Genomic DNA, 24,650 nt, shown 5'->3' on the forward strand with positions numbered 1-24,650 from the left:
TGCTCCCGAGGGTTGGGTCATTATCCTATGCCTCGGAAGTCAGCGGGGCTTCCTTCTCAGGAGATACCCCTAGGACCGCGCAGATGCGAAGCGGCCAACCCCTTTGGGATCTACCGCTACGCCGCCGCGCAACCCTACTGAGCTTTTGCTCCCCAGTAAGCGGGCGGGAGAAGAGCCTGCAGCAGGTCCCTATTAAGACGCCACCAGGAAGTTTGCATGCTCCGCCCGGGCTTTGCTTAGCGGCTGGTGGTTCGCAAGGTCCAAACGGGAGAGCAACCGGAGGCACAGACGCGATCGAGGAGCCGAGCGCATCCTCTCATCCGCTCTCCTGCGCAGGGAGAGACTCATGATCCCAGGGAGAGACGTGACAGGGCAGTTTTCCCAAGTCTCCTCCCCTCCCCGGCTTTGCTCTGCAGTCACTTCCTGCAGCTGTTTCCATCTGTGTCCGGTTATGCTGCTCTCCCCCCCACCCCCACTCCACCGGCTTTCTCGCCCCTCCACCGGTTCTCTTCGTAGCCCCTTTAGACCTGGCTTTTTAAGTTATAAAGGAGGCGCCACGAAAGCTTTCCAGATCCCAAGCTCGGGGATGCGGCGCGCGCCTGGCCGGCTCCATCTCTGGGGAAATCCTTGCAGGAGCCTCCTCTTTCCTTCCACCACCAGCCTTCGGGAAGCCGGTAGGTCCATCGTCATGTCCTCGTCTCGATGTGCCTGGAATAGAATAGCCGGGGAACCGGCATCTAGAGCAGCTGCGACCCTACGTGCCCCATTGGACAAAGTGGGGTTGACTTGCGTGTATGCCTTAGGACAGGGCTGTGCATGGCTTCGTTCAGCGTTCTGTGCCAAGCTTCGTTGCACACTTCTTTAGGGGCATTTTGCAAAAGGGGGGGGGGGTGTTTTCTTTGCAATGCATCGCATTGGATACTGTGTGTGCCTGGCGTTGGATGTGTGATCTATAGCACCTCTAATATGCCTTCTAATAGCCAGATACTGTACTTGCAAGCTGAGTACCGTATGATGATGGCAGTCAGAAGCATGCACTATCCCTGTCATAGCCAGCAACAGGCAAAGTCTTATCCTCCAGGAATTTGCTTTTTAACCCCCCCCCTTAAGCGAATGACTTATCACCTCAAGTGCAAATCCCACACTTTAAGAAGGGTAATAAAGGCACATAATATTTTAGTTATAAGACCACCCGGTGTTGCATCCTTTATATTTTACACAAGGGGGAACTGAGGATAAGGGGCCTGTTCAACGAATCTGTGGGCCAAACCAACACTTGAATGCTGGCTTTAAGCACAGTAATGAGCCACGTTTGCATCTCTGGAAAATCTCTAGCGCTTCCAGCATTTGCCCATGTTCCCTCATGCATTTGCTTGATTTATTAGCCACCAGAAGCATGTTGGGAAAAGGTCTACAAGACAGGATTCTCCTTGTGCCTATATATATTTTTGTTTTAGTTTGCCTTTTTTAATGCTGCAGGTTTTAATCAGCAGTGTAGTAGTGGGGGGATGCAGGGGATCAAAGCCCTGAGACTTTTTTTTTCCGGAGCAGGAGTGATGATGTCACCAGTTGGAGCTCCTGGATAATCTGAGGTGCCCTCCTTGCTCCCGCAGTTGAACGAGGTAATAGTGAGGCTTTCAAGTTTTTTTTCCTGGCTGCTTTAGCATAGAGGCGAGGAAAAACCAGGTAGATAGCGACGCGTCTTTGCAGTATAGTTTGTTTTTCTAGTTAAAAGCTAAATGTTGCGTTTCACTGGATGAATAACTTTTACATGGAAAGCTGCCTTATATTAAGTCAGATCATTGGCCCATCTAGCTCAGTGTTGACAACACTGACTGGCAGCAGCTCTCCAAGGTTTCAGACAGGGAGTCCCTCCCAGGTCTACCTGGAGACATTAGGGATTGAACCTGTGCATGGTGCATAGTTCACAAAGCTTGCAGACCCTCCCAGTGTTTCTATTTTCCAGGGACAGTCCAGGATTAACAGAAGCCACCCTGGTTTCTGATTTGATCTCGGAAGGTCCTGCTTTCCCTATTTTCATCAGAGAAATGTTGGAGGGTATGGAGTTGTTCGAGCCCCAAGCCAAGAAGATAAGTAACTATACAGCCTTTAGAAGACATCTGAAGGCAGCCCTGTAGCGGGAAGTTTTTAAATGTTTAATGTTTTATTAGGTTTAGATATATGTTGGAAGCTACCCAAAGTAGCTGTGGCAACCCAGTCATATGGCCGGCGTATAAATATTATTATTATTATTATTATTGAATAGGACATACCTATTTACATTGGAGAAATGTTGGAGGGTATGAGCTTCACCCAGCGTATAGTTAAACTCTGGAACCAGCTCCCACAAGAGGCACGGCTCTAGAGGAAGATTTAGATGAATTCATTGATGATCAGGGTATCATTGGCTCTCAGAACAATTCAAAGGTTGGTGCTGACCTTTAAAGCCCTATATGGCCTCGGCCCTTTACATCTCCACCCCCATAGTTCAGCCCGGGCACAGAGGTCCAGCTCCAAGGGCCTTCTGGCAGTTCCCTCACTGCGAGAATGAAGTTACAAGGAACCAGGTAGAGGGCCTTCTTGGTAGTGGCACCTGCCCTGTGGAATGCCCTCCCTTCAGATGTCAATGAGATAAATAACTACACAACTTTTAGAAGACATCTGAAGGTAGCCCTGTATAGATTTTTTTTTTAAAAAAAATGCTTGGCATCTTATTATGCTTTTATATGTGCTGAAAGCCACCTGGGGTGGACAGTATAAGAATAACAAAAAGAAGAAGGTACAATAACTATGTTCTCCCTCCACTGTTGGAGACAGTATGGTCTGAATGCCAGTTGCTGGGAATCATGAATGGGGAGAGTTCCTGTGGCTCTCAGGTCCTGCTTGCTGGCTTCCCACGGGGAACTGGCATCTGGCTCACCAATAGGGAGGAACTGATTGATGAAGTGGAAGTGCTCAGAAACTTGGGAGGAAGTGATTATGTTCTCCTGGGTTTCAGGATACAGAGGCAAGGAAAAACTGAGTGTAGTCAGACATGCACTCTAGATTTTAAGAAAAGCTGAAGGAGCTACTGGGTGTGATCCGCTGGTCAGAAATACTCAGTGAGAAGGGAGCCCAAGAAGGATGGGAGTTTCTAAAAGGAGAAATATTGAAGGCCCAAATGCAGACAATATCAACAAGACAGAAAATTGGGAAGCAGGATAAGAGCTTGAAGGAGCTGGGTATGTTTTACCTGGAAAAGAGGAGACCAAGAAGAGATGGGATAGTCATCTTCAAATATCTTAAGGGCTGTCACATGGAGATCATGCTTATTTTCTCCTGCTCTGGAGGGTAGTACTCAAACCAATGGCTTCAAGTTGCAAGAAAGGAGATTCCAACTAAACATTCAGAAAAAAAATTCTGACAGTAAGAGCTGTTCAGCAGTGGAACAGACTCCCACGAGAGGTGGTGGACTCTCCTTCCTTGGAGGCTTTTAAGCAGAGGTTGGGTGGCCATCTGTCATGGATGCTTTAGCTCAGATTCCTGCATTGCAGGGGGTTGGACTAGATGACCCTTGGGTCCCTTCCAACTCTACAATTCTATAATTTAATGATATTGATAATAATTATTTATTATTTATACTCTGCCCATCTGGCTGGGTTTCCCCAGCCACTCTGGGCAGCTCCCAACAGAATATTAAAAACATGATAAAACATATAAGGAAATCAGCCCTGAGTGCTCATTGGAAGGACAGATCATGAAGCTGAGGCTCCAATACTTTGGCCACCTCATGAGAAGAGAAGACTCCCTGGAAAAGACCCTGATGTTGGGAAAGATGGAGGGCACAAGGAGATGGGGACGAGATGGTTGGACAGTGTTCTCGAAGCCACCAACATGAGTCTGACCAAACTGTGGGAGGCACTGGAAGACAGGAGTGCCTGGCGTGCTCTGGTCTATGGGGTCATGAAGAGTCGGACACGACTAAAAGACCAAACAACAACAACAAAAACATCTAACATTAAAAACTTCCCTAAACAGGGCAGCCTTCAGATGTCTTCTAAAAGTCAGATAGTTGTTTATTTCCTTGACATCTGGTGGGAGGGCGTTCCACAGGGCAGGTGCCACTACCGAGAAGGCCCTCTGTCTGGTTCCCCGTAAGCTCCCCAAGTGTTGTTATTGTTGTTGTTGTGCATTACCTGACATTTTCAGGAGCTAAAATTCTATTTTTTGGTTTTCTGAAAGCATTTGTGTGATTCTTCATCAAACATAGTCTTACCAAGCTAAATGTTGTCCAGTCACAAAGATAATAGCAGATTTGAATTATTCACACCCCAAACCATATCTTTATGACCCCTCACTAAAGAAATTGGCAGGAAATTAAATTTCACCCCCTTAAATAACACCCTACTGTTGGATGCTCCTGTCTTAATTGAACTTCTCTGTGTTTCTGGTCCAGAGCTGCCATTGGTCTCCTGTCGTCAAAGGAAGTGATGCCAGAAGTTCTCTTGACCAATGATCCTCTTGCAGCAAGCTGGATTTCCTCCTGCTCCTCCTGAGAGGCTTCCATCGCTTCCTATGTCAGTGGGCGCCAGGCCTGCAGCCAACTTGCAACTATCGCCACAGAAACATCTCGGACTGGGGCCGTCCTTGCCACTCGCACAAGATGAAGACCTTGCTACAGGGGTGGAGCAGGACCCTGTGCTGGAGGAACTTTGTAAGCCTTTGTGCTGCAGGCTTTGTAACGTCACGCTGAATTCTGCGCAGCAAGCCCAGGCTCATTACCAGGTGAGGAGGAAGTTGTGAACAGCAGCACTGCACACCACCAATAAGAATAAGAATAATTTTATTATTTGTACCCCAGCCACTGTATGGGTTGCCCCAGCTGTATGGGTTGCCCCACTGTATGGGTTGCCCCAGCTACTCTGGGCAGCTTCCAACTGCAAAGGCATAATAAAACATCAAACATTCAAAAATTCCCCTGTACAGGGCTGCTTTCAGGTGTCTTCTAAAAGGCCAAAAGTTGTTTATCTCATTGACATCTGCTGTGAGGGCATTCCACAGGGCAGGTGCCACTACCGAGAAGGCCCTCTGCCTGGTTCCCTGTAACTTCACTTCTTGCAGTGAGGGAACTGCCAGACAGCCCTCAGAGCTAGACCTCAGTGTCTGGGCTGAATGATGGAGGTGGAGACACAGCACTTTGGAAGGGTGGAAAAGTTCACCTGGTGACACTGTGATGTCAGGTGATGGCCAGGTGGGTTGCTCCACCCACCTGTCTTACTTGGCCCATGATGGTCAAGGAGATAACTGGCAAAATTCAGTTCCTGACCCCTGGTGTAATGTCTTCAAAATCAGATCAAATGTTACTTCTGACATGAACTCACTAAGCGGCCTTAGGGAAGCCCGAGTCTTCCTGATTTGCAGTATGAGGATTACATGGCCTGCCTTAAGGATTACTATGTGAAGTGCTTGGAACACACAGACATGCTATGCATTATAATAATAATAATAATTACCAGCAATAGTAGTGGTAGTAACAGTAGTAGTGTTGCATTCTGCCTCTCGCAAGAGAATGAGCCGCTATGTTCCCTAGGCCTCTTTAGCAATGCATCTTTTCTGTCTAGCACAATTGCTCTCCACTTGTAATACCGCTGACCTCCGCAGTCAGTTGCACAGCATAAAAGGAAACATCCTAAAAGAGGTTGTGTGTACAGGTGCATTATTGCACAATGCGAGGCATCTTTTTTGGTGCCTGAAAACTACAACCAAAGTGTGTGTGCAGGATTCAGGTAGGTAGCTGTGTTGGTCTGACACAGTCGAAATATATATAAATGTTTTTAAAAATTGTCCAGTGGCACCTTAGAGACCAACTAAGTATGTTCTTGGTATAAGCTTTTGTGTGCATGCACACTTCTTAAGATAAAACTGGGTGTGCAGTTTTACATGTTCAGTGGGAGGCTGTTTATTCAACCTCTCTCTCTCTCTCTCTCTCTCTCTCTCTCTCTCTCTCTCTCTCTCTCTCTCTCTCTCTCTCTCTCACACACACACACACACACACACACACGTGAATTCAGCCCCTAATAAATTAAGTGTGGTGTAGTAGTTAGAGGATTGAGCTAGGACCTGGTAGACAAGGGTTCAAGTCTCTACTCAGCCATGAAACTTGCTGCGTGAACTTGGGCCAGTCACTGTCTCTCAGCCTAACCTACCTGCAGGGTTGTTGCAAGGATAAGCAGGGAGGAAGAGAACCATGTTATTATTTATTAGTTATTAAATATGTATATTACCCTTCATCCATAGATCTCAGGGTGGTAGCGCTGGGCAATACCTGGTTTTCAACTTTGTGATATATCACCAGCTAAACATCACGATATACTGATAGATCACAATGTCTGAAATAAGGATGGAGCTATGCAGAGGCATTGGCTGACTTCACCGTTTCCCTTGCGTTGTGATTTTTGCATAGCAAGCGCACACCATGATTTGCAATATATTTCCAGGTCAAAGTTATGAAACCAATATCATGAGACGTACTTGAAACTGGTTTTGGACTATATATTGCCCAGCCCTAACACACATCATGGTTCACGATATATTGCCAAATCAAAAACTATGGAACTGATATCACAATATGGACTTGAAACCGGTTTTGGACAACATAGCAATATATTTCCTAGCCCTACAGGGCGGTTCACAACACCTAGAGCTCCTTGGAAGAAAGGTGGACTATAATAAACAAACAAAATAGGATTGCCTATTAAGTGAAAAAATTCCTAAAATGCTGATGACACCCACGTTGTGCTGATGAAGTTAAAGAACCTTTCCCCTCTCTTTTGATTAATATTGACAGTTAAGGATTCCATCGACCTTCACAGTAAACCCCACCTGCAGCCGCATTTTCTTGTCGCAAAGCTATATGGCTGCCCATGAAAGCTGTTAATGCAGGCTCTCTTTCCAGGGTAAAAACCATAGTAAGAAACTCCGGAATTACTATGCTGCCAACAGCTGTCCAGCTCCTGCCAGGATGAGCAGTTCCCTTGAGCCGGCCACCCAACCGGTGGTTTCCCTTCCACCCCAGGTGAGTTAGTTGTATGAAGGTTTTGCTTTGCGTTCCACAGTGTGTGCGTTCCACAGCATGTCGACGCAGAAGTGCGTTCCACTGAGTTCGATGGGGACGTGCTCCCTGGCCAGTGTCTATGAGACATGTGCTTTTGTGCATGCATGTGCCTCATTCCACACAGTCGGAAGCAGCCATGCCTCTGAATACCGCTTGCTGGAAGACACAGGAAGGGAGAGCGCTGTTGCTCTCAGGTTCTTCTTCTTCTTCTTCTTCTTCTTCTTCTTCTTCTTCTTCTTCTTCTTCTTCTTCTTCTTCTTCTTCTTCTATTGTTATTCTGTTTTCACAGTGGGCAATGTGATACCCCTGGGAAACCCTCAAGCAGGACCCCACTCTGGGCGGCTTCTAACAGCAAAGTAAAATACAATAATCTATTAAACATTAAAAGCCTTCCTAAACATGTTGAATGTTGAGCCAGATGGGGCTCTTCCTGTGTCCTTATGATGTATTTTTTAAAAAGGTACTTGTTTCTCTGCTCTGCTGAAAGCTGCTTTGGTTTTCCTACAAAAAAGCAGGTTTTGGTGGGAGTTGAAGATTACAGTAGCCGATGAGGTCAGCCACTGGGGGGAGACAATTTCTTTTGTAAATTTTTTTATTAGATCCTGCTGTAAAGCCCTTGATCACTCTGATTGCAACCGTTTCCCCCATCACATAGAAGTAAATGGGAGCCATTCATGCTTATGGGCACCATTCATGCTTATGGGTGACTGCAGAAAAGTGTAGGTGCAAAAGAAATTGCCAACCAGAGTTGTTCACCAACGATAAACCAGCACACAAGCAGTAAAAAACAAAATTATAACCACTTAAATTTACATTTCCTCTAAACACTGTTAGAAGCCAGTATAGACTGTACAGTGACTGCAACCTAGCATAACTGTAATATTTAAAAATTGACAACAGTACCATTTCTGTAGCCCGGATCTTAATTGGCCATTAAATGCGAAAGCAAAAAGGTCGTTGAGGTTCACTAAAAAGCACTGAGGGATGGGGCTTGTGCTAAGGGGCAGGTTGTTAAGGCCTGTTTAAATAGACTTTGGAATGGGGCTTGGCCAACATTGCACGGAATCGATTTCCACAGTTGTGGAGCCACCACTGAAAAGGCCCTGTACTGTGTGCCTGTCAGACCTGGAGTCAGACATAGGTCAGTATGAAAGACACAGGGCTCCGTTATCAGTGAAATTAATTCTTTATCCAACAAAACAGCATATACCTCAGCAACACTTCCCAGTAGGTCTTTATGGAGCAATTGTCAGGAATGAAGGTACCCCTTTTTATGGCTCCTCCTCTCCCAGATGTTTCCTAAGCAGTCTCAAACTGTGTCTGCGCACCTTTGGTCTCTTTTCAGCTCTCCTCATTATTCTGCGTGTTTTGGGATACTGGTGGGAGGGGAGCTTGTTGCAGCAGGAGAAGGAGACTCCCTGGATTCTTCAGCAGTCTGTTGACCCTCCTCCTCTGCTTCAGTCTCAGAGTCTGAACTGCTCCCTGTCACCGTCTCTTTCTGCCCACTTAACCCTGTTATCCCTCCATTGTCCAGCACCTCCTCCCTCCAATCTCCTCTCTTAAGTGTCCCACCACCAATCCCCTGACTCTGAGCCTTCCTCCTCTGGGGGTTCCCCAGCTGGTGTCTCCCATCACTCCTCTTCATGCAGCCAGTCCTTGAGAATGCCCACCAACTGAATGAATAAGTAGAAGAACATCCGTTTTGCAGAACGAGCCACGTTGGCGTGCCTTAATGCCTTTTCCCCCTTTCCGACCAGGGCGCTTCCTCAAAACCAGGAGGGCGGGTGATCCTGGCCACGGAAAACGACTACTGCAAATTGTGTGACGCTTCATTCAGTTCACCGGCCGTGGCCCAGGCTCACTACCAAGGGAAGAATCACGCCAAGAGGCTGCGCCTGGCTGAAGCTCAGAACAATGCATTCTCGTAGGTATTACTGAACTTCTTTGAGAGTGAGGGATTGTGATTGGAATGGCTTTTGCTAACCTTGTCTGGTGACGCCTGTAAAATATATCTCCACGTTGTCTTCCCACACACCCCTGCTCCTTTCTTCTTCTTCTTCTTCTTCGTCTTCGTCTTCGTCTTCGTCTTCGTCTTCACAACATCAGGGAGTCATCAGAAGTGATGGGCAAAAGGAAGATACGGAAAGTAGGGAACGAATACAAGATGATGCAGAGCAGACGAAACGTCTATGCCGTCCAGAGTAACACAGGTACTTCCCTAATTTGCATCCTATTCAGTGTGTTTTACTTCTAGCTGAAGCTAGAGACCTCCTTTTGCACAATAGCAGAGCCAGGTTAGGGATGAGAGACCTTGTGATTCCAGAATCATTGCAGCCAATTACCAATTCTACATCCAGAGCTGAAGCTGTAGCCTGGGACACAGCAAGTGGGAGGTGTCCTAATAGGGCTGGGCAGGGACCCCCCACCCGCTCTGTGGCCCTTAGATCACAGCAGTTTATCTCGTGCTGCTCCCCAGATCCATCCCCAAAATAATTCAGGGAGGAGTCGGGCTAAGTTGTTGTTGTAGGGACGATGACACTTTAAAGGCTGACATTCATTACAACATAAACTTTGGTGGGTTATAGTAATAATAATAATAATAATAATAATAATAATAATAATAATAATAATAATTTTACCCCGCCCAGCTGACTGGGTCACCCCAGCCACTCTGGGCAGCTTTCAGCATATGCAGAAACATGATCAAACATGCCACTGTGGCGGCAAGAACATTAATAGCCCCAAAGTGGAAATCATAAGAGGTTCCTTTGATAGCAGAGTGGCGGACGAAAATGTTAGATTATATGGAAATGGCTAAACTGACCTACAGAATTCGGGACCAGGACGATACGAGATTTCAGAAAGAGTGGAGTAAATTTGTAGAATATGTAAAAGACAATTATAAAGATATGAAGACACTAGCGCGATTGAGATAAACCCTTCATCCTTGATATTAAGTAAAATTAAGAAAATGCGCGAGTGGAATGAAATAATTTACCTGCTTGGGGGGGGGAGGGAAGTCAGGGCTTGGCAAAGCCATTTGTTGTATAGTTGTTGATTATGTATTGTATGTGGTTAAAAAATTGGGAAAAAGAAAATAATAAAAATTTATTGGAAAAAGAAAAGAAACATGATCAAACCAAACATTTAAAAATTCCCGATATAGGGCTGCCTTCAGATGTTTTCTAGAAGTTGTGTAGTTCTTTATCTCCTTGACATCTGATGGAAGAGCGTTCCACAGGAAGGTTGCCACTGCCGAGAAGGCCCTCTGCCTGGTTCCCTAGACGCACAAACGGTTAAAGTTTATGCCACAATCAAGTTTATTTGTTTACTTTCTCAATTTCTAGCCCATCTTTCCCTCCAAGGAGCTCGAGATGGTATTTCTGGTCCCCTCCCTCCTAACAACCCCACAAGGTAGGGTAGGCTGAGAAATTGACTGACTCGAGGTCACCCAGAGGACTTCGTGGCCAAGTGGGGATTTGAACCCTGGTCTCCCAGGTCCTAGTCCAACCTGGCTCAGTTGTATATTGTTTTGGCTTCAACAAAGAGGTGACACACTCAGCTACCCCTCTGGGAAAAAAGCAAGCAGTAAACCAACAGCCAACATGACATGGAGCCCATGCCGCTTGCTTCCTTCTCGATGGGTGATGATTGTGGGTTATTTGAAGGGTTTTCAGATCCTTACAAAGGATGGTGTGTGCAGGTTTTCAGGCACACACACTTAGAATCATAGAGTTGGAAGAGACCACAAGGGCCATCCAGTCCAACCCCCTGCCAAGCAGGAAACACCATCAAAGCATTCTTGACATATGCCTGTCAAGCCTCTGCTTAAAGACCTCCAAAGAAGGAGACTCCACCACACTCCTTGGGAGCAAATTCCACTGCCGAACAGCTCTTACTTTCAGGAAGTTCTTCCTAATGTTTAGGTGGAATCTTCTTTCTTGTAGTTTGAATCCATTGCTCCGTGTCCGCTTCTCTGGAGCAGCGGAAAACAACCTTTCTCCCTCCTCTATATGACATCCTTTTATATATTTGAACATGGCTATCATATCACCCCTTAACCTTCTCTTCTCCAGGCTAAACATACCCAGCTCCCTAAGCCGTTCCTCATAAGGCATCGTTTCCAGGCCTTTGACCATTTTGGTTGCCCTCTTCTGGACACGTTCCAGCTTGTCTGTATCCTTCTTGAACTGTGGTGCCCAGTAGGTCTGACCAGAGCAGAATACAGTGATACTATTACTCCCCCCCCCCCACACACAGGAGGATCCTGTGTTACATGGTATTGATTGTTGCTCCTTCACAAGCAACTTGCACCGTGCAGAGGTGTAGTCCAATACTATCCCTGGTCCCCAAGGTTGATGAATGCTGCCCAGGCATTGTGAGATAGATGGGAAGAGGTAGGAGAGGAGTGCGGGCTTGGTGGTGGGGAGCCAGGGAGAAATTGGGGCAGGAACGCATGAGAAACACTAAAGAGAACAAATGTTCTTCTGCAGGGAAGGTAGCAGAGGCCGGAGTCTTGTATTTCTTTTTTTAAAAAAACATTTTCTTGTGCCTTTTGGCTTTGCGAAGGCTTTGTCCTGAGGTTTCCAGAGCTTAAGAACCTGGGCAGTCAGTGCTGCAGAAAACGTCCACTAAAGACTTACTTGTCTGATTTTGTCTCCCCCACCCCCCATGACCCCTGTCTGTCTACCTGTCTTTGCCCTCACAGCATCCAAAGTTTGCTTGGGTATGTCTGCCAATTAGTGAGCCTTGGTTTCTCACTCCAGAACTTAATTTGCCATCTGCCCTTCTCTGATGCTGCTCAGAGCGGGGGGCAATTTTCTGCTCCGTTTCCTTGGCGTGAGGCCAGGTCATTTGACTCCTGCCACATTGCTCCTGGATCCTCTTCGTGTTGCCGTCGTCCTGAAAGAGAGAGCTGGTTAGCCACCCTCCAAGGCCATCTGCTGTGGGAATCCTTTTCACCCCCGGCATTTCCGGAGCGGAATTTTTAATAAACAATCCAGGAGACAGACAGTTTGTTTACTTGTTTTGAGTAGGTCAAGAGGTGCTTTAGCTTTGTCAAGACGTAACTGAAATATGTTTAGAAAGCTTTAGGCTCATTGGAGTGATCTTGGTTGAATTGCATGGATTTATTTGAGATTTCTAGGCTACCTTTTAGGACCATCCCTGTAATATTGCTAAGAATAGAGCCCCTGAAATGAATGGGCCTAAGTTATTCATTCATATCCTTTATTTTCAATGGGTCTGCTTTGAGTAGGACTAACATGGGATAGAACCCAATGCAGAATTAAAGTCAGAACAGGTTGGATGGCCATCTGTCATGGATGCTTGAGTTGAGATTCCTGCATTGCAGGGGTTGGAGTAGATGACCCCCAGGGTCCCTTCTGTCTCTACAATTCTGTGATTCTATGAGATACTACTACTACTACTACTACTACTACTACTACTACTAATTTATTATTTATACCCTGCCCATCTGGCTGGGTTTCCCCAGCCACTCTGGGCAGCTCCCAACAGAATATTAAAAACATGATAAAACATCTAACATAAAAAGCTTCCCTAAACAGGGCAGCCTTCAGATGTCTTCTAAAAGTCAGATAGTTGTTTATTTCCTTGACATCTGGTGGGAGGGCGTTCCACAGGGTGGGCGCCACTAGAAGGCCCTTGTCTGGTTCCTTGTAACCTCACTTCCTGCAGTGAGGGAACTGCCAGAAGGCCCTCGGAGCTGGACCTCAGTGTCTGAGCTGAACGATGGGGGTGGAGCCGAGACCATTTAGGGTTTTAAAGTCTGCACCAACACTTTGAATTGTGCTCAGACATGTAGTTGGAGCCAATGTAGGTCATTCAGGACCAGTGTTATCTGGTCTCAGCATCCACTCCCAGTCACCAGTTTAGCTGCCGCATAGAACGCAAAAGGCCATAATACATCACAAAATATTTTTCCTACCTGCATAGAGGCTTCTTGTAGGCAAGGAGGCTGAAACAGTGTCTTCTTGCTCACCGGACGTGCCTGATTTATGTCCATGCCCGCTTGTTGTCCACAAATATGTAACATGCATAAAACCCACTATGCATAAGACAAATGACACAATGAATAAAAGGTAAAGGGACCCTTGACCATTAGGTCCAGTCGTGACCGACTCGGGTTGCGGCGCTCATCTCGCATTATTGGCCAAGGGAGCCAGCATACAGCTTCCAGGTCATGTGGCCAGCATGACAAAGCCGCTTCTGGCGAACCAGAGCAGCACACGGAAACAAGGTTTACCTTCCCGCTGTAGTGGTACCTATTTATCTACTTGCACTTTGATGTGCTTTCGAACTGCTAGGTGGGCAGGAGCTGGGACCGAGCAACGGGAGCTCACCCCGTCGCGGCGATTCGAACCGCCGACCTTCTGATCGGCAAGCCCTAGGCTCTGTGGTTTAACCCACAGCGCCACCCGCATCCCTATAGACCAAGCCAAATCCAAGAATTGATCTGCAGGACCCTTGGGGTCCCTTCCAACTCTACGATTCTATGATTTTTGTGTTTCTTATGTTGTACTTGTATGTTGTGAACCGCCCTGAGATTGAGGAAGGGTGGTATATAAGGTTAATAAATCAGCATCAACAACATATGGTGAGGACAAGATGCTGCACCATGCAGATGGTCGTTTGACCTGATCCTGTGCCTGGACTTTTTCTAATGTTTTTGGCCAGTGTGAACTGGCCCTAAGACTTCTCTCTGGCAGGACATGAATGGCTTTTCCCTTCCGCTCCCTCCCCTCTTCCTGCAGGCCCTTATTTCAACCCTCGCTCCCGCCAGCGTATCCCACGTGACCTCGCCATGTGCGTCACCCCCAGCGGCCAGTTCTACTGCTCCATGTGCAACGCTGGCGCCAGTGAAGAGGCCGAGTTCCGGCAGCACCTAGAGAGCAAGCAGCACAAGAGCAAAGTGTCTGAGCAGCGCTACAAGAACGAGATGGAGAACCTTGGCTACGTACAATGAGACAACGATTCCCGCTGGCTCCTCCCTCCCTCCCACCAGCCCTGATGGAGGGGGCAACTTCTCTTGCCTGCTGCTTGCCGTTCGCCCTGCTTTTTCTGCTCTGTGCCTTAGGAGGTCTGCTCTCCAGCGCTCTCTCTTCCTCTCTCTGTGTGTGTTTTAAAGCACCTACAAAGCCAGCGGCGGAATAGGTGAAGCAAAATGTTTTTAAAAAATTTGGCACACGAGTATGCGCTTCAGGATGCCAAGTTTTCCATGTTGTGTTTGCTCATTCGCTAAGGCTCAACCTTGCCTTCTTCCCCCTACCCCTATGCTCCCCTTTGCATGAGTGGTCTTGGCCTGGGAAACACCGGAACCACAAACAGGCAGGGCGCAAGTTTTGCCCTTTTCTCTCTTCTTCGCCATCTTTTTCTCCACCCTGCATTCCACTATAGCTGCAGAAGGGGCAGTTATCCACAGTGCTGCGCCAGGGGTCATAGCTCCGTCGACAGGCCAGAGCGCAATGGTAGAGCGCACCCCTTGCTAACAGGAGGTCCTGGCTTTGAGCCTGTGCACCTTCAGTTGCATCAAAGGCTCTTGGGTACCAGGGCTGGGGAAGACCTCTGCCCCAAGGCCTTGGCGAGCTGTTCCTATTAAGAATTGCCAATACTGGGCTGCAGAGACATAGTTGGTATAAGACATCTTTGTTTGCAAAGATTCTGCTGGTGGGCATAGAGAAGAGAGGAAAACCTAAAACTCTTCAGGGCAGTTTGGGTAACTTGCTTAGAAAGTAGATATGGGGCCAGACGTTTATCTCTCCCCCTCCAAAGCCAGCAAAAGCCTATTGTCCCCATGGCATTTTGTCACCGTTTCCTTTCATACCCATTGCCCTCCCCTCCAACAAAGTTGAAACCAGTCATTTTTTAAAAGGGGGTTGGTGTTCCAGGTGCATAGGTTTTTTGGTTTTTTTTACAGCATCCAATGCAAAATGAAGTATGTGAATATCCCAGTTTCAGTTTATTTGGTTTACAAACCATAAACATCAAATACAGTGTAGGGCAGGCATCCCCAAACTCAGCCCTCCAGATGTTTTGGAACTACAACTCCCATCATCCCTAGCTAACAGCACCAGTGGTCAAGGATGATGAGAATTGTAGTCTCAAAACATCTGGAGGGCCGAGTTTGGGGAAGCCTGGTATAGGGTTATCAAGACAATGTAATGTGAGGAGGGGGAGGGGGGGAGAAAGACAGACAATATGCATTCATGCAAATTGTGCCTTTTGAAAGGAGAATATAACAAAAGCCACAAGCGGTCACAAATGGTTAAAAATGCAGGCAATTTTTGACGTGGAGGTAATATGAATTTGAGCCATTCCACTCGCAGAAGTGGGAGGGTGTTTTGGAGCACACAATTCCAAACCCCTGACAGTGGATTGGGCTGGCCTCCCTAGCTTACATGTGACAAAAGGATCCTAGTCATTTCAATACATTTAACACTGAAAGCCATTCTAAAGGTTAAGCCTACTGAATACCTGGCGTCTTTTACTTCCCTTCAGCTTCATAGCTGTGGATGAGTTTTATTTCACACTTTTCATTTGTACTACTACTACTACTACTAATAATAATAATAATGGGAAATGATTTCCTCCGGATCGGAGGGTACTATCTCTTTTTAATGTATAAATTTCAAACATTTACAAATTTAATACAAAATACATATTTTCCCATTTATATTCATTTACCACTTGACTTCCCCTCCCCCCCTCCATGGTTTCCCCATAATTTCTAATGTTGCTGCATATTTTGATTATTCTGTGTCCTATCCTTTTCATTTATTGCCCAGTACATATTTACTGATGTTTTTCATTCAAATCCTACTTGCATTTTTACTCTTCAAATATTCTGTGAAAGGTTTCCAGACCCCCTTATAGATGGCCTCTTCTTGATCCCTGATTTTCATAGCTACATTTGCCGGTTCGGCATATTCACTCAATTTTAACGGAAGGTGCTATTTCAATAAGCTCTAGAGGTGGAAGGTAGCCCTGAACAAGTTCATAATTTCACAATGATGGCCGCCAGCGATTGGAAGCATGGCGTTTGTGAGGTTTATGCATTGCCAGCCGTAGCCGGATGAATCTGTGCTCAATTGGAAGCATCTGACCTTGGCTGCTGGAATAGTGACAGATAGCTGGACATTGCCTCTTGTCTCAGGCATGCTTGCAATCATCATCTTCCTTCTGAAGTCTCATTGTTTAGGGGAGTTGGCATTCCCTTTCCTTACATACTGCCAGCTGGGATTGCATGCCTATTCGGCTGCTGAAGAACAGAAGGTCCCGTGACCTTCATGGATGGGTGAAACCACTCCTAAATTTTGTTGCTTAGCAGATTCATTTAACCGAGAAATCAACAAGTGGGGTTGGGTTGGCAGCTCAGTGGCAGAACATCTGCTTTGCATGCAAAAGGTCTCAGGGTTGATCCCTGACATCTCCCGGGTAGGACTGAGAAAAGAGTGCCTTTCCAGTTGTTTCTGGACTATGATTCCCATCATCTCTGACCACTGGTCCTGCTAGCTGGGGATGATGGTAGTCCAAAAACACCTGGAGACCCAAGTTTGGGAAACCCTGATGTAGACAATACTGACCTACATGACCAATGGTCTGACTCTGTCTAAGGAAGCTTCATGCATTAATATGAGTTGCCATGCTTTTGTTTCTTGAGTTCCCGTGCATTGCTTTGGTACTTCCCTTTAAATATTCTCTCTCTCTCAAAACCCGCAAAAAGGTACATCTCAAGAGACAAGGTGCTGGTCTGCACAAAACAAAAGGGACGGACTGGAATGTAATAATAATAATAATAATAATAATAATAATAATAATAATAATAATAATTTATTTATTTATACCCCGCCCATCTGGCCGGGTTCTCCCAGCCACTCTGGGTGGCTTCCAACAAAATACTAAAATACAGAAATCCATCAAACATTAAAAGCTTCCCTAAACAGGGCTGCCTTGAGATGCCTTCTAAAGGTCTGGTAATTGTTGTTCTCTTTGACCTCTGGTGGGAGGGTATTCCACAGGGTGGGTGCCACTACCGAGAAGGCCCTCTGCCGTGGACTTTACCACTTCAAGTCTGCAAGTGGGGGAATTGCATTCTCGAATGCTCTCTGCCTCTTTAACCCCAGACTCCTTGCAGGCAGTAGACTTATGCAACAAGGAGAAAGGCTCAGTGCAACACTCTCTCTGATGTGCTGATTTAGTGCCTGCAGAGAACCTTTCAAATGTAAACAGCAGTAAACAAACAAACAAACAAACACACCTCCCCCTGCTGTGAATTGGCACAGGTTCTGAATCCCACCGCTTCAGGTTTTTAAAATAATGTAAATAAAAAAGGCTTGTGTGGCACAAGCCCTGCCCATGCTCCTCTTTTTGTATAGCTTTTGGACCTTCTTGGAAAGGAAAAATGCATTTTTGCCATGCTCTTTTATTTATTTATTTTGACTTTTAGCCCTCTAGTTTTATGGATCCGGGCAGGCAGCAGTGTTCCCCTTTCCCAGTCCCCTGTTTTCCATCATTCCTGTGTGAGCACTGTGAGGTAGGCACTCGACTTCAGAGCAGGAGAGTTGATGACGCAAGGAGAGCTGCCACTTCTGCAATCCTCTTGATTTCAGTGGGGAAGTGTTATGTACTGTACCAGTTGCTAATTTGGCCAAGGGTATAGACAGCCAGATCCTATGCATGTTGGTTCAGAAGCAAGTCCCAATGGGTTGGATGGGGCTTAAACTCTCAGATAAATGTGCAGACGACTGCAAATTCAGAGTGTTCATGGCTGGCTGGGATAGGAAGGTTATTTGGTTTGCCATCCATCCATCCATCCATCCATCCATCCATCCATCCATCCATCCATCCTCTGCTGATGCTTCTGTTGGTTTTAACCCCTGTTTAATTTCAACTCTCTTGAACAACCATAGCTTTCATAGCCTCAGAATTTGGGAGAAAGGGCCTTTGTGCCGTCTTGTTCTTTGCCCCAGTTTGTCCTCTGGTGTTCAGCTTTCCAAGAGGCATGAGTGGTCTGTTACAACTGATCCCTAGTGGGGAGGAAGAGAATTTATATTTCATGAGGTCCATACTACAGTGGATTCCATTCAGGAAAAGAGAGATGAGATGAGACTGCATGAAACCAAACCTGAGAGCCCACTTGAATGAGTAGTGGTGAGCCAGAGACTGGTTTGTATTTGTCTTGAAACTCTGTATTTTTAATTTGGAACAGCACATCTCTGTTCTGAAATATATGGTTTATGAAGGGCACTGTTCTGAAAATAGCAGATCTTTTGCACAGGCCCACCTGATCTGAGCATCTTCTGTCTGGATTAATAAGGGTGGTGGTGGGAGAGGGAGGGGGGAAATAAGTGGTTTTCTTAATGGCCAGTAAATTGATTGATATTTGCTGCTACTAATCTGTGTTCCCCCCCCTATTTATTTGGTCATGCTGACCACTGAGGAGCTAAAAGATATTTAAGCCTTTATCCTATATGTTTCATTTAATGTTTGTGTCATTAACCTTGAAGGTATCCATATCATTCCTCTGGTTTTTTTTTAAAGTTCTCATCTTACTAATTATTTATTATGTTGACATGTGTTTTTCCTCCCTGCTCTCCTCCCCCAATATGTGTGTTAGATGCAAAGATGAACTTTTCACACCGTAGAACCTCAGATGATATGAACCTCCAGAAATTGGAAAGGAATTGTCAAGCAAACATTCCCTGCTAATAGCAACCAGTCATTTGGGGTAGGAGTGATGTGATTGCCCATGACTGAGGACCACTCATGATATCAGAACTTGTGATTTCATCCTCATGGGAAATGGTGGGGCAGAGCTGTTTTGACATTGCTGATTTCCCCATGTGTGTCGCGTGTGTATGCATATATCTGCCCATTCTCTCTTACAGCTCCTGACCATCTCATGTTGATCTCTTATTCAATATTACTTTTGCAGGTTTCCTTCATCTTGCCTCTGCAAAATAGAAAATAGTGTGGACGGGTATTCACATGGATCTTCGTTTCATGGCTAGGGTGGGCAAGTGCTGTTGTGATGCTGGCTTTCTGATATCTGCAGTTAACAAACCGGGGACCAGTTGCAAGAATGCATGGCCCCTCCAACTCTCCTCCAGTTAAGTGACAACACACTGCTTAACTGCTGTGAAGAGAGGAGGGGAATTTGCTTTATGGAGGAGTGGAACGCTTGAGAAACAAGTACATTCTCCCAAGGCTTGGACCTAGTCTCTGTAAATGCAGTTAACAAGGCCAACGTTGCATCTACACTGGTCCACAGATACATCCTTGCAATCAGTCCCAGGACCCATCTCCATAACTGACCACACCTTGCAAGGATGCTTTATCAAATATATGAATGAACTAGTGTAATTCAGTCCGTTAAGTAAACGGGCGCTAGAACATCCCAGGGTTCGGAGAAGTGCTTGCGCAGCGCTTCTCTGAACCCCGGGATCTGTCCTTCCTGTCGGCGGCAGGGGGACAGGTATGAAGGAGGAGAAAGCAGCCCTTTCTCCTCCTTCCTTCCTCTCCCCCAGCCGCCGACAGGAAGGAGACATCCTGGGGTTTGGAGAAGCGCTTGCGCAGCGCTTCTCTGAACCCCGGGACCTGTCCTTCCTGTCGGCGTCAGTGGGACAGGAATGAAGGAGGAGAAAGCAGCCCTTTCTCCTCCTTCCTTCCTCTCCCCCAGCCGCCGACAGGAAGGAGACATCCCTGGGTTTGGAGAAGCGTTTGCGCAGCGCTTCTCCAAACCCCGGGACCTGTCCTTGCTGGATGCACACATGCGTGCGCTCTCCCCCCCCCCGCCAACGCTCAGTCCGGCTGGGAGCGGCGGTTGGCGGCCGCAGGGAAACGGGAAGTGGGGGTGGGGTGGGGAGAGCGTGTATGTGTGTGTGCGTCCAGTCTCTGCGTCCAATCCCTGTGTCCGTGGGGTGCGTGCGCAGTAGTGCAGACACAGGGACACAGGGACTGGACGCAGAGACACTTGCATATTATTTTATAGGATTGGGGGTGGGGTGGGGAGGAAGGAAATCTCTACAGCTTGTGCTTCGTGGGAAATAGTCCTGGTTGAGGTAAAACGCTATTCTGTGTGGTCAGTTTGGGCAATTAATTGGAGGACTTCCTCATAAGGAAGGAGCGTGTGAATTGTGGGATATCTCCAATGGGGAAAAGGTTGAGAAGTATTAGCATGTGTGGTTCCTGCTGCACTTGCCCTGTGGGTTTCTATGTCCAATTAATGGCTTCGGAGTCTTAAAATTGTGGTTCTGTGATGCACTGTACAATGTGAGCACAACAAAGCCATGTTATGCCACTCACAAGGCCATTATGCAGTGTCTGTAGAATTTGCACAGCATTATAATAAAAGGTGTACCATTTGGATTGTAGGGGACATTAATTGCCATGTTGTGTTGAAACCTGCCAATAGTCACACGAATGGGCTTGCATCTCATTCTTGCTGCACTGTTCTATTACTCACCAGAAGAACCTCATGTTCCTTTTACTGCTTAGGGGGCTTGTTCACGCATGCATGCATCTTGCTAGTTCCCAGCTGCATGTGTGGACTGCGTCCACTGAAAAGTATCGTGTTCAAGTTGGCATCCGGGTTATGGAAGTTCGACATGCCAGTATTATTCTCTGGTCCTCAGTCACGCTTGATGCTGAAATCAACAAACAGAGAATGTGCCCTCTGAAGTTCCTCCAAGTTCCCTGATGGGCTTGCCTAACAAAAACTCCTCTGGAGAGAAATGTGGGTCATTCGGGGTTGTGAGATTTTGACTGTGATGCTTTGCTTACCTTAATGTAAACAAGGCACAGTCCATTTAAGCAAAACTGTAAAAGTTGTCCTACCCATACTAAGCTGCTCCCAGTCAATAGCCTAACCAACTAGGTTGTTGGTTTTTTCCTTTGGAAATTTTAACAAATTTTCTTCCTCAGAAAATTAAAAAAAAAACTTGTTACCTCTTCTGTTATGGCTTCGGGTACATGCAGAAAACAGTTCTGCCACATATCTGGCACCTGGTCCATAGCATTAATCTCCTTATCATATGACAGGAAGACAAGGTAGATATAGAAGTCTGTTCACACATTATCCTAAACCAGAAAGGCAACACAACACTCTCCTCCTTGCCCTGTCTCCTCCCTCATGGCTGGGAAGAGGAGTTTGGAAGCTTTTGCTTTTGGTTAACCATGGTAGAGAGTCTAGAATAGGGACCCCCAAACTTCGGCCCTCCATATGTTTTGGACCACAATTCCCATCTTCCCTGACCACTGGTCCTATTAGCTAGGGATCATGGGAGCTGTAGGCCTAAACATCTGGAGGGCCGCAGTTTGGGGATTCCTGGTCTAGAAGATGCCCCTGTTCGTGTGTCCGCTCCTCCATATGCAGCTGCTGGGTGACCTTGGGCTAGTCACACTTCTTTGAAGTCTCTCAGCCCCACTCACCTCACAGAGTGTTTGTTGTGGGAGAGGAAGGGAAAGGAGAATGTTAGCTGCTTTGAGACTCCTTAGGGTAGTGATAAAGCAGGGTATCAAATCCAAACTCTTCTTCGCTTCTTCTTCTTCATCCATGGTTTAGCATGACATGCAAATGGGCCACTGTGTGTGTGTGCAACCACTTCGTAAACCATGGTTATTAATACTCTTGATCTTGCTGTGCCTATTTGTTCTCTTCATCAGCAGCTGATTTTTGGGAGTGATCCATTACCATGTGTTTGGTTTTTGCTTCCCATTTCTCCGAAGGCTATATCCTTTTGCCCACCTCCCCATCATTACTGACTCTTAATGACCTTGTTAACAGGCTAATTAAAATATAGTGCCCCCCCTCCACCATTTCCCCCTTTCACCACGGTGCAGAGAATTGATTTGAAAACATATTCCTGTTATGGTATAAATACACTGTGAGAATAAAAACAATATAAGTGCTGCTTAGCAATAAATGTCGGACATGTCTTATGATGGTTTTGCCCAGGCAAAGCAGATTGCTTGTCATACATGTTGGAACTACTGTATATGTTATTTTGCTGCTTCTTTTTTAATTAAAAAAAACTTCTTTGTCTTGCTGTTTAGAACATTGTTATCATGGCCTTGTTAAAATGCCTTTTCTTTTTGCATCCATGTTGACATGTCCGTCTCCATGCACAGGGACACTTTGGAAGGGAAGGGAAGTTTTCTAGTCACTGAGATGGAAAAGAACACCTTCCACCTGCAAAAATTAGTCCATTCCCCTGCAATGCAGGAATCTTTTGCCCAAAGTGGGGCTTGAACTCCCACAGTGTATTCCAAGATAGGCCGGGCTCATGAGAGAGCTGCTCTTGCTCATTGTTGAAAATCTGCAGCAAGATGGGGAAACAGCGATACTTTAAGAAGTGTCATAATACAGAGGGCCTTCCTAAGTTAGGAAAGTAGTATTTGAGTGGTCTCCTAGTCAGTGGTGGGTGGTCCCCATTTTGGGAATGGTGGGGCAGAAAGCAACAGTAGACTGCCCTGAACAAATGGCAGAGAGCCACAGCCGATGACCGGCCAAGCCAAATAATTAAGCTTTTATCCCCATGCTCCACCCTGCTCAGTCCTAGAGGGGCAAAACTGAGACTGAGGAGGAAGCTGACAGCCAGGGTCACCTCCTGGACTGGTAGTAAAAAAGAAGGCAGGCGGCAGGGGCAGACTGAGAGTGGTGGGGCAGTGCCCCATTTGCCTAATAGATCAGCCTCCACTGCTCCTATAAATCAAGACACAATGAAAGATGCTGTGATTCTCACTTGCATCCTGTGGAAATCAAATCTAAATAAAATATCTAGGACTACAGTTCCCATCATTCCTGACCACTGGTCCTGCTAGCTAGGGATGATGGGAGGAGTTGTAGTCCAAAAACAGCTAGAGACCCAAGTTTGGGAAACGTTGCTCTAGATCAGGCATCCCCAAACTTCGGCCCTCCAGATGTTTTGGACTACAATTCCCATCCTCCCCGACCACTGGTCCTGTTAGCTAGGGATCATGGGAGTTGTAGGCCAAAAAATCTGGAGGGTCGCAGTTTGGGGATGCCTGCTCTAGATGCTGCTGAACTGCATCTCCCATCAGCCCAAGCAAAGCACAACCAACAGCCAGGAATAATGGGAATTGTAGTTCGGCAACATATGAAGGGCCAAAAGTTCCCCACACCTGGTCTGGAGCCAGGTGGATTACTATATATTCCTTTTGTGAGAAGAAAGATTTCAGAAGCCACAATTCCTTCAGAAATGTTCTTTTTTCGTGGCCTCCAGAGCCTTGCAGCAGGTTAATCTTTCAGGAGACAGCACTTCTCCTAATTGAGATTCATACCTGTTTAGGGTAATCTGTTAATATCAACAGTAACAACCACAAAAGTAGCTTTTTTTTTTTTAGCTAAAGGAAACCGCTGCAGGGAATTGGTAAAATGAAGCTTTGTTATAGAGGTTTGAGTTTTGAAATATGAAGTATCGGTCACATTTGCATGCCACAACAAGCCAGGGTTTCATGGCAGGCATGATGGCTATGTTCTGCCTCCACTTGCGGAATCACAAGTGGGGAGTCTCAGATAGGGATCTGGTTAGCCATTGTCAGAACAGGATGCTGGCCTAGAAGGGCCTTTGGCCTGATCCAGCCGGACTCTTCTTACGTTTATCAGGAGTAGACCTGGTTTATTGCAATGTGCGAATGGGGCCGGCTCTACCATTAGGCAGTGTGAGGCGACAAATGCCGGGAGACAGGGAACCATAGGGAGGTGTTGAAGGACAGAGTGCTGTGTGCTTCGATCTGCCCTGTGCCCTCAAGAGTTAACCTGCTTCCCTCAGGTGGGGTGGAGGATACTGCCTCACCACAAGTGTTAAATTGAAGATTCAATTGCCAGCCTGGTCAGCTTTTGTATATGGAAAGGGAGGAACTGCCGTCTTGTCTTTTGCCTCAGGCAGCAAAATATCTTGGGCCAGCCACTGGGTAGAATTTGTTTTACTTTGAACAACCACAGAAATGGCTTTGCGGTTGTTGTTTTTTTGTATTCCTGAAAGGAATTGTATTGCGTGCAACTGTATTGTGTGCAAATCCTGAGGGAAATGTCTTTCAGCCGGAGACAACTTGTCTAGTCAGCCTTGGAATCTGGAAACTTTCTCCTTTCCTTTGTTTTAAAAAATTGCACTGATTTCTGCAGTCGGATAACTTTATGTGTTATAAAATAAACCATCTTCTGCTCGCTGTTTCATGGCTTTGCTTTGCTGTTTCTGGTAATCCTTCATGCTGCTTTGCTATTTCAGTGGGTTTGCAGTCTTATTATTTATTTTCCTATTTATCTTCCTATTTATTTATTTAAAAGGCATTTGTAGCACTTTTCAGGGAAGACTGCCTCTCAAAGAAAGCAGCTTACAATCAAGTAAAATATTTAAGAATTAAACATTTAAAACACTTCAAATACCCAAGTACATCTAAAAAAAAACCAGACCAGCATCTTAATTAACCTGTCAAGTCATTGCAAAGAAATTAGTATTTAAAGCCTGTTTAAGAGAGAGACCAGAGATGCGGGTTGCATGCCATAATGGGGTGTACC

At 46.2% G+C, this 24,650-nt stretch overlaps 1 protein-coding gene across 3 annotated transcripts; it reads left to right on the forward strand.

Annotated features, from left to right (window-relative positions):
- Nucleotides 1-439: 439 nt before the first annotated feature.
- Nucleotides 440-22,154, forward strand: ZMAT3 (zinc finger matrin-type 3). Of its 3 annotated transcripts, XM_035134066.2 has the most exons (7): nucleotides 441-674; nucleotides 2,267-2,427; nucleotides 4,436-4,764; nucleotides 6,935-7,054; nucleotides 8,851-9,017; nucleotides 9,200-9,303; nucleotides 13,867-22,154. In XM_035134066.2, exons 3-7 carry the CDS (start codon nucleotides 4,492-4,494, stop codon nucleotides 14,076-14,078), a joined length of 876 nt encoding a protein of 291 aa, XP_034989957.1. In that variant the 5' UTR covers nucleotides 441-674; nucleotides 2,267-2,427; nucleotides 4,436-4,491; the 3' UTR covers nucleotides 14,079-22,154. The 3 variants fall into 3 exon arrangements, with proteins under 3 accessions (XP_034989958.1, XP_034989957.1, XP_034989956.1); XM_035134065.2 differs by lacking the exon at nucleotides 2,267-2,427 and having other exon boundaries at nucleotides 443-674; XM_035134067.2 differs by lacking the exons at nucleotides 2,267-2,427; nucleotides 6,935-7,054 and having other exon boundaries at nucleotides 440-674.
- The last annotated feature ends 2,496 nt before the right edge of the window (nucleotides 22,155-24,650 follow it).

Source organism: Zootoca vivipara, chromosome 5, assembly GCF_963506605.1.
Source record: "Zootoca vivipara chromosome 5, rZooViv1.1, whole genome shotgun sequence".
In the NCBI taxonomy this organism is placed as follows: domain Eukaryota; kingdom Metazoa; phylum Chordata; class Lepidosauria; order Squamata; family Lacertidae; genus Zootoca; species Zootoca vivipara.

What these genes read in the sequence shown, in the direction of transcription:
- ZMAT3 (XM_035134066.2), top strand. Translation starts at nt 4,492, where the DNA reads ATGATCCTCTTGCAGCAAGCTGGATTTCCTCCTGCTCCTCCTGAGAGG. An exon ending in TGGTTTCCCTTCCACCCCAG is followed by an intron (nt 7,055 to 8,850) that starts GTGAGTTAGTTG and finishes CTTTCCGACCAG; the next exon opens with GGCGCTTCCTCAAAACCAGG. An exon ending in TGCCGTCCAGAGTAACACAG is followed by an intron (nt 9,304 to 13,866) that starts GTACTTCCCTAA and finishes CTCTTCCTGCAG; the next exon opens with GCCCTTATTTCAACCCTCGC.